The 10073-nt window shown below is 44.9% G+C and overlaps 1 protein-coding gene across 1 annotated transcript in view; it reads left to right on the top strand.

Annotated features, from left to right (window-relative positions):
- The first annotated feature begins 560 nt into the window (after positions 1-560).
- BCHE (butyrylcholinesterase) overlaps positions 561-10073 on the top strand; it is a 35831-nt gene continuing 26318 nt past the window's right edge. The window contains exons 1-2 of the mRNA XM_062582997.1: positions 561-651; positions 6874-8395. Of these exons, the coding sequence (XP_062438981.1) occupies positions 6879-8395 (1517 nt within the window). The 5' untranslated portion in view covers positions 561-651; positions 6874-6878. The remainder of the gene's footprint in view (positions 652-6873; positions 8396-10073) is intronic.

Raw genomic sequence — 10073 nt, 5'->3', positions numbered from 1 at the left:
CCCCTTCTGGGCACCGCTTTTAAACCTAACGTCAGAAGAGGACAAGGCAGATTTCTGCAGCAGCTCCCAGCTGTCATAAGTCAAGTAGTACGACTGATGCTGCTGGTGGTTGTGTCTGCACAGAGTACTCTCCTTTTTCTCTGCCACCGTTGTCTGTAATGAGGAATAACTAAATGCAGTGAAAAGAAAAGTCTGAGGCACTTTAAAATTGCTCTAATCTTGAGCTGCACAGCAGCCAAAAGCCACAGGCAGGAGCAGCTCTCCACGCAAGACAAAGGAAACAGAGGCAGAGTTACATCACGTTTATAATTCGGTTTGTTTTTTTCGATCACAAAATTGTTGTCTCGTGCTAAAAAAATCATTTTATCTTCCCTGTCCAGCAGAAGCTTTTCTCCAAAACGGGGTTCCCGCCGTAGCGTTTCTACAGCCGTGCCATGAGCGGCTGAACAGATGTCGGGCACCGGAGCACGGCTGCCTACAGATCAAGTTGCTGCTGCCAGCTCTCGCGAGCTTTGTGTCAGAAACAGTTGATTATAATGTCAGTACTGTCCAATTTACAGGCTTAAAGCAGCAGCTGCATACTGCATTTTCACTGAAGTGTTCAAAGAGCCTGACTCTTACAAACTTTGTAGTTCTGGTGGCAGAGGTGGGGTAAGTGAATCTCTGTTTAACATGTCTCTGTCTGCCAGGGCAATTTACAGCTGAGTTGATTTGCGTGGGGACTGTGATCTTTTAAAATGTTATGCTCTGCCCATTTGTTGCTCTCTTGGGAAAACTCCCTCTGCCCTGCGAGGGGAACAAGTAGGCAGGCGTGTGCATCAGCCCTCGGTGTTACTCAGGAGAGTCACGGCTGAGCAAATTAAACGGAGCTAGAAATCACTTACTAATTCAACCATCTTTGCTATTTAAATAGCGATTACATAGTGTTGTGCATAGATTTCTTGGCTTGGAAAAGATTTGCAAGGAGAGGAAACAGTCGTTGAAGTAAATTGTATTCCCTTGTTGGATGAGAATAAGGATGTATGTTCTGTTTAACTTTTATTGGGTGAAACTAATGCAGAAGCAGCTTTTTAAAGTATGCAAATACATTATATGATATATCTCCACTTGGTTAAAGTTGATGAGCCAAAGCAATCTTCTGACTCTTTTACTCTCATAGTAATAATCAAGCAATGTTTGTTTTGCTCAGTGTGCTATATATTGCTGAGTTTGTTTTAATGCAGCATTAAAATCATTATTAAATGTAATATTTGCCATACATTCAAGAGGTAATAGCAATCCTCTGTCACTTGATACTTTCGTCAACATTAGCAGAGTAACTTGAAACTAGACATAGCCTCTCATTCAGTAGTTTAAAACTTCTTGCTTTTTCAAGCTTGCTCTATTTCAAACTTTTTCTTTAAAGTATCAGCTATTTTATTGTAAAGCTAATTAGAAATGTACAGAATTGATCATTTTATTATTTTTTTCCTTAGGATTCTCATCTAAAACATTTTAGGATCAACATTTATGCCTCTATGTTTTGAAATACTGGAGTGATTTCCCCTTGTCCTGCTCTTTTTAAGATTAATTTTTAGATATTAAAAGCTTTAAGATCTTTAACCCCTTTTGTTTTCGCTCGTGTCATTACCTTTTCTTTGTGATGACGGTATTAGAAATCCCATCTATTTGTTGCTGTTGCTCAGTCCCGGGTGGCATGTTAAAAGTGAATACGTGAAAAAAACTACAGAGCTCCTGAAATAACAGATTAAAGGAATTACTTTGCCGATCTCAGGCAGCGGTGCATGGGACGCACACACGTGCCGCGAGGCTCCTGGTGTAAACACGGCTGGTTCCCACGCTTGTCTCGGTTGACCGTGAGAGAGGGTGCAAGAGTTTAGCCCCGATCTGAGCCGCATGTGCCTTTTCTCACCGAGCTCTCCAAAGACTTCATTGCAGGAACGAATGGAAAAAACCAGCGGGCGCGTGGCGAGGAGCAGGCGGCCGAGCCGGGCTCGCAGGGCCGCGCGCGCAGCGCGCGCGGGCCTTTGCAGGCTTCTCGTGAGTAAAGCTTGAGGTCAGCCGTTAGAGAAACCCCGAAAAGCCTGTTGCCCTTGTTCCCCACCTTGCCGCTTTTTTAAAAATAAAAATGCGCTTTGAGGATAGATATCTATTTTTCCAAAGTTTATCTATTATCGGTTTTGATACATTCTCTGAAAATTCTTCTCTGTTCCTTTGATTCTATCTCAAATTCATCTTTGAGCAAAATGTTCCTTTTTGTTTTTTCCCAGCATTTTCTCAGCTTATTTCCAACAATATGCAAACAAGCAAGAGGAGCTCAGATTGGGAGCGCAGCTGTACTTTCCACAGAAATTAGCCTCATTCCTTTTAAGGACACAAGTGCTTCTTATTAACAAAGAATGGACTGTTTAAAGTGGCAGGACTGAGTACACTATGTACAACAGGACAGCAAGGAAAAAATAGAAGGAAGCTTTGTTGAGCATTTTCAGATATGTAAGCCATAAAAATGGGTTTTTGCGAATGCTCTTCTGACATTTCATTTTCCATGGGAAAATGCATTTTTATAACATTTTAAAATATTAGGGTCCACAAATTATCAGGCACTGCCTACACAGATTTAAAAAAATCCATATGTATTTTTAGCATTTTAATGTTTATCTTAAGTAGCAGAAATATGACAACTTCTCATGAATATGGTGGTTATAAACCAGATTAAATCACCTTATAGAAAAAAGATCTTGAAAGAAATGCTGCGTGCAGACCTTGGCATACCTCTGTGTGCCCACAAGAGCTAATGGAGACAGTCAGCTGAGGTACTTTATGCGCTGCACTTGTTAGAAACACCTTCAGATCTTAAGACATATGAGTAGGACACCATGACCATCTAGTGCCTTTTTGAGTTTATAGCAGTGCTATCTTTTCTTCAGCCCAGGCATGTGCTTTGACACAAGTATGCAGCTCAAAACGTGCCTGGGCCTAGAAATCCTTGGATTAAAACATGACTCCAAGCTCCTTTCCGGAGTTCATGGGATGCATGTTAATGAGTGGAAAAATTTGTGCATAGTGATGTTTATTATTCCCCTTTATTGACTTGAGAATACAGATTACCAAATAGACCTCAGACAGAATAGCGGCTAATCAGGCATGCCATTTTCTATCACAGATCATAAAATGTTCTATTCATTGAGTGGTGAAGTCATCTGTTAACTAAGGAAAACACGATGGAAAAGATGATGGCCAAATATTGCTGATGGAAGGAGCACTTGCTGATATTTGGGAACAGGAAGGAAGCAGGGCTCCGAGACTCAGCAAAACCTGTGCTGTGACATAAATCCAGTGTGGACTCACAACTCCAGTGGCATGAAAAAAATCGGACCACAGATATACGACCCAAGGGCCACCTAGTCAGACGCTACTTGTATGACCTTTCCCTCTTTAGCCTGGTTTCTTCACATCTACATTTTTTAGGGGCAGTGTTGTTTTGAAGCCCTGTACGGCGAGCCAGTGAAACTGCACAGTTTTTGTAACGCTTTTGCCAAATAACCCCTTTTATGCTAGGGCCAGTTTTGCCTGCATGAAAAAGAAGAGCATGATTCTATCCAAAGATTATGGGAACATTCGGAGTGGCTAGTCTGTTGATCCTCTAAATAAATGCGCTTTTTAGGAAAGACAGGCCAGGAAGGCAAGGTGGTGGAGTTGTTCTTTATGTGAGAGACCAACTGGAATGCATCGCGCTCTGCCTGGGGGAGGAGGAGGAGGCAGTCGAGAGCTTATGGGTAAAGATCAAAGGGCAGGCCAACATGGGGGATACTGTTGTGGGTGTCTACTACAGGCCACCTGACCAGGAAGAGAAGGTTGAGGAGGCCTTCTACAGACAGCTGGAGGTAGCCTCACGATCACAGGCCCTGGTTCTCCTGGGGGACTTCAACCACCCTGACATCTGCTGGAGGGACTACACAGCAAGGCACAAACAGTCCAGGAGGCTCCTGCAATGCATCGATGACAACTTCTTGTCACAAATGGTGGAGGAGCCTACGAGGAAGGGTGTCCTGCTGGACCTTGTCCTCACCAACAGAGCGGGACTGGTTAGAGATGTGAAGGTTGGGGGTAGCCTTGGCTACAGTGACCATGAGATGGTGGAGTTCAGGATCCGGCAGGAAAGAACTAAGGCAACAAGCAGGATTGCAACCCTGGACTTCAGGAGAGCGGACTTCAGGCTCTTCGGAGACCTAATTGGTGGAGTCTCACGGGTTAACGCTCTAGAAGGAAGGGGGGGTCCAGGAGAGCTGGCTAGTATTCAAACATCACTTCCTCCAGGCTCAAGAGTGGTTCATGCCTATGAGTAAGAAGTGCAGCAAAAGGGCGCAGGAGACCTGCCTGGGTGAGCAAGGAGCTCTTGGCCAAATTCAGACAGAAGAAAATACACAGAATGTGGACGAGGGGACAGGCTACTTGAGAGAATTATAGGAATGCAGTCAGAGTATGTAGAGATGCGGCGAGGAAGGCTACGGCCCAGTTGGAATTGATTCTGGAAAGGACAACAGGAAGGGCTCCTTCAAATACATCAGCAGCAAGAGAAGGACTAGGGAAAATGTGGGCCTGCTAGTGAATGGGGCAGGGGCCCTGGTGACAAGGGATACAGAGAAGGCAGAATTACTGAATGCCTTCTTTGCTTCAGTCTGCACTGCTGAGGGCAGCCCCCAGAAATCCCAGAGCCTGGACGTGAGGGAGAAAGTCCAGAGAAGGGAAGACTTTCCTTTGGTTGAGGAGGAAAGGATTAGAGACCTTCTGGGCAGGCTAGACGTCCACAAATCCATGGGCCTGGATGGGATGCACCTACGGGTGCTGAGGGAGCTGGCAGTTGTTGTTGCCAGGCCGCTCTCCATCATCTTTGAAAAGTCATGGAGAACTGGAGAGGTGCCTGAGGACTGGAAGAAAGCCAATGTCACTCCAGTCTTCAAGAAGGGCAAGAAGGAGGACCCAGGACACTATAGGCCGATCAGCCTCCATCTCTGGAGTGGTGGTGGAACAGCTCATTCTAGATGTCCTCTCCAGACATGTGGAGGAGAAGAAGGTGATCAGGAGTAACCAGCATGGATTCACCAAGGGGAAATCCTGCTTAATCAATCTGATAGCCTTCTCGGATGGAATGACTGGCTGGGTAGATGAGGGGAGAGCAGTGGACGTTGTGTACCTTGACTTGAGCAAGGCCTTTGACACTGTCTCCCATAACATCCTCCTAGAGAAGCTCAGGAAGTGTGGGTTAGACGAGTGGACAGTGAGGTGGATTGAGAACTGGCTGAAAGGCAGAGCTCAGAGGGTCATCATCAGTGGCATGGAGTCTAGTTGGAGGCCTGTGGCTAGTGGTGTCCCCCAGGGCTCAGTGCTGGGTCCCATCCTGTTCAGCTTCTTCATCACTGACCTGGATGAGGGGACAGAATTCCTCCTCAGAAAGTTTGCTGATGATGCCAAGCTGGGAGGAGTGGCTGACGCACCTGAGGGCTGTGCTGCCATTCAGAGAGACCTGGACAGGCTGGAGAGCTGGGCGGAGAGAAACCACATGAGGTTCAACAAGGGCAAGTGCAGAGTCCTGCACCTAGGGAAGAATAACCCTAGGCACCAGTACAAGCTGGGGGCTGAGCTGCTGGAGAGCAGCTCTACAGAGAAGGACCTGGGAGTGCTGGTGGATGACAAGTTGACCATGAGCCAGCAATGTGCCCTTGTGGCCAAGAAGGCCAATGGTCTCCTGGGGTGCATTGGGAAGAGTGTTGCCAGCAGGTTGAGGGAGGTGATCCTGCCCCTCTCCTCAGCCCTGGGGAGGCCTCATCTCGAGTCCTGTGTCCAGTTCTGGGCTCCCCAGTACAAGAGGGACATGGAGCTACTGGAGAGAGTCCAGCGCAGAGCTATGAAGATGATCAGAGGGCTGGAGCACCTGCCCTCTGAGGAATGGCTGCGAGAGCTGGGCCTCTTCAGCCTGGGGAAGAGAAGACTGGGGGGGGATCTGATCAATGTGTACAAGTACCTGAAGGGAGGGTGTCAAGGGGACGGGGCCAAACTCTTTTCAGTTGTCCCGTGTGACAGGACAAGAGGCAATGGGCAGAAATTGAAGCACAGGAAGTTCCGCCTGACCGTGAGGGGGAATTTCTTCCCTGTGCGAGTGACGGAGGCCTGGACCAGGTTGCCCAGAGAGGTTGTGGAGTCTCCTTCTGTGGAGATCTTCAAGGCCCGCCTGGACGCAACCCTGTCTAACATGCTCTGGGAGACCCTGCTGAGCAGGGAGGTTGGACTAGGTGATCTTCAGAGGTCCCTTCCAACCTTACTGATTCTGTGATTCTATGATGATTCTATGATAAATATCTACGGGTCCTCTCTTGCAAATTTCAAGGCTTAAACCTTGGACAGCCTTTTTCAGTCCTCTGTTCCTACAGAAATTACCTGCAAAAACTGGAAGCTGGTGTCATTTTATGTATATTATTTATTTATTTATTTATATTTTATATTTTATAACTGAGGTTTTCCAGGGAGACTGTGGAATCTCCATCCTTTTTTGGATGACACTCAAAACTGAATAAGGCCCAGAGCAACACCATCTAACTTAGAAATCTGTCCAAATTTTAGTTGGTTTTGGCCCAGATGACCTCCAGTGGTCCTTTCCCACCTAAATTGAGAGCCTATGGGCCTGTGCTAAATACTAAACAGGGTTTTACCACAAGACAAATTAGTCAGATGTTATGGTTAAAGACCCCTGAGCCAGGCACCATCTTGTTTCCAGTGCCTTTGGAAGGATCTACATGCTTTCTGAACAAACGCTTTTGGTTCTCATACTGATACGTTAACGTACAAATTCTAAATTTCTTTTTTCCTTTCTTTCAGATACCATGATTTGGAAAAATGGTACACGTGTCCATACCAGATTTCTTATGTGGTTTCTCCTCCTGAATATGTTCATCAAGAAGGCACTGCCTGAAGAGAACATCATTACAACTAAGAAAGGCAGAGTAAGGGGGATGAACTTGCAGGTACTAGGGGGAACTGTGACAGCCTTCCTTGGAATTCCTTACGGACAACCACCTATTGGCAGACTGAGATTTCAAAAACCAGAACCTCGTGAGAAGTGGTCAGATGTCTGGGATGCCACGAAACAGGCAAACTCTTGTTACCAATCTCTAGATACAGCTTTCCCTGGATTTCCTGGATCGGAGATGTGGAATCCAAAAACCAACCTAAGTGAAGACTGCTTATACCTTAATGTATGGACTCCCTCACCCAGAACTAAGAATGCAACTGTGATGGTGTGGATATACGGAGGTGGCTTTGAAACTGGGTCATCTTCCCTGCCTGTCTATGATGGCAAGTTTCTGGCTAGGGTTGAAAGAGTCATTGTTGTTTCCATGAACTACAGGGTTGGCGCATTAGGATTTTTGGCTTTGCCAGGAAACCAGGTTGCTCCTGGAAATGCAGGTTTATTTGATCAAAGATTAGCACTTCAGTGGGTCCAGGAGAACATAGCAGCTTTTGGAGGCAATCCAAGAAGTGTGACTATCTTTGGAGAGAGTGCTGGCTCGGCTTCTGTCAGCTACCATGTCCTTTCTCCTGAAAGCCATCCTTTTTTCACAAGAGCCATCATGCAAAGTGGATCTGCAAATGCCCCTTGGGGCGCAATAACACCGTCAGAAGCCAGGAACAGAACTGTGGCTTTAGCCAAGCATCTCCACTGTCCTACCAGCAATGAGACAGAGCTAATCCTCTGCCTCCAAGACAAGGACCCTCAGGATATATTGGACAGTGAGATTTTTGCTGTAACACATGATTCTCTTCTTAAAATATATTTTTGTCCAACTGTGGATGGTGATTTTCTTTTGGACATGCCAAAAACATTGGTTGAAAATGGCCTTTTTAAACAAACACAGATCTTAATTGGCGTTAACAAAGATGAAGGATCAAGTTTTCTAGTGTATGGAGTACCTGGCTTCAGCAAAGATAATGATAGCCTGATCAATAAAACAGAATTTCAAACGGCTTTAACATATGCCTTCCCAGAAGCAAGCCAGCTTGCAGTGGAATCGATCATATTTCAGTACACAGACTGGGAAAATGAGCAGAAACCAGAACATTACCGTGATGCCATGGATGACGTAGTTGGTGATTACAATATAATATGTCCTGCTGTGGAATTCGCAAAAAAATTTGCACAGCTCGGACACAACGCGTTCTTCTACTTCTTCGAACATCGATCCTCGAAGCTCCCTTGGCCAGAGTGGATGGGAGTGATGCACGGTTATGAGATTGAGTTTGTGTTTGGATTACCCTTAGAAAGAAGAGCTAATTACACCAAGGCTGAAGAAATCTTAAGTAGGTCCATGTTGCGATACTGGGCAAGTTTTGCAAAAACAGGGTAAGTTTCCTGTAGAAGTGTGTTTGATTGGTCAGTTGCTTGCGATTTTGCAGGCACAGAAACCTTACCCATGCTGACTGTGATTTGAAGTCTGATGAGAACTGTGAGGAAGGATTAATTGTCCAGCTAGCCAGAATTCCTGCTTTAGCTCTGATAAAAACAATGTCTTAGTAAAATAAACTGTTGGTGTGTAGCTCACTCTATTGGATGAGCTTAAGAAAATACTGTGTACCCACCTACATTTTTTGCCATGGCAGCAGCTGTTACAAAGGAAGGTAAGTGCTTTACATTTTAGAAACAAAATATATCAAATTCTAGAAAAATTTACAACATTAGAAGAGAGAAAAACCAACAGGCTTTAAGATGTAATGTGTTCAGAACATGCAGATGTGTAATATGAAGGTATATTATCTTCATGCTATGAAGCAACTGGGACTGCAGGCTGTGCTTTTCAGCCTTAGGTTTCCAAGTGTGCTACAAGTTTAATCCAGGGTTTCCCTGAAGTCAATAACAAATCACTTTTCCTATCCATCTGACTCATCTTTAAATGAAATATGCCCCGACATATTCTTCTTGTGTATCTTCTTGTGTATCTTCTTGTGTATCTTCTTCTATAAGGACCAAATAAGCATATTTCGTTTGCATGTATGAAATGGGCTGAATGCACCAGTGTATTAAGGCAGTGCCCAAGAGAGCAGTGAGAAAACCCTTAGCTGTGCGGCGCACAAAGCTCTGCACGGCTCCATCTGTGTGCTTCCCTCTCTACAAAGGATTCAGATTGAAATGTTTTACATCACTATAAGAAACACAGTCGTTATCACCGTCATGTGCAATTAGTCTCAAGTCCTCCAAAGGAAGGGGGAGCCGTCTTCCACAAAATTTCTTTTGATTTGTGAATGTCCTGCTACCAAATCCATCGAAGGTTATGTTATGGTTTGCAGAGACTGAAGTCAGCTTTGAAACAGGACCTAGTAATTTTTTCTTGGTGGATTAATAGATCAAAAATCAGAAGAGACTATTGTACTCATTTAGTCCATACAACCTTATACATAACACAAAACATAGGACTTGAGCGTTTCCAGGAATGGAAAATCCAGCCCAAATGTTGGTGGGTTGTTCTGAAGATTTATTATGCTCCCGGTTAAAAAGACAAGTTTTCTTTCTGGTCTGAATTTTGTCTATTCTAGTTTTACAGCTGCTATAATTTGTTAATCTTGGACAATTTCTTAAGCTTTAATATTATTAAATTTGTGCTCGCCGTGGAGCTAGTTCCAGATTCTAGTCGAATAATGCTTAAGCTTTAGTGTGTTAAACAAAGCAGGCTGTGTTCTTGAGTCTTTCACTCTGGGGCATTTTTTTCAAGTGTTTCAATAAACTGGGGCTCTTCTGTGACACTTCTTTGACTCACCAATGCATTTTTGGAACTTTCCTTGCTAGGAAAAAACACATTTGTCCAAAAGGAGATCTAATGACAGGTATCATACATCTTCTCTATTTCAACCTGATATTCCCCCCAAGGAAAAGACTATTTGAATCTGGCACAGCATAAGCACGAGCTCGGCTTTGGCCACGTGCCGCGGATGGTCCAGTTCCCATGTGCCTGCGGTGTCTCACGGACCCGGTTGCCACCTGCTTGTCTTAGCGTTACCAGCTCCAGGTGTTACCACCCTTCGCGGGT

This window comes from Rhea pennata, chromosome 9, assembly GCF_028389875.1.
Source record: "Rhea pennata isolate bPtePen1 chromosome 9, bPtePen1.pri, whole genome shotgun sequence".
NCBI classification, from domain to species: Eukaryota; Metazoa; Chordata; class Aves; order Rheiformes; family Rheidae; genus Rhea; species Rhea pennata.
The sequence above is the reverse complement of the archived record's forward strand: the minus strand, read 5'-3'. Positions and strand labels throughout refer to the sequence as shown.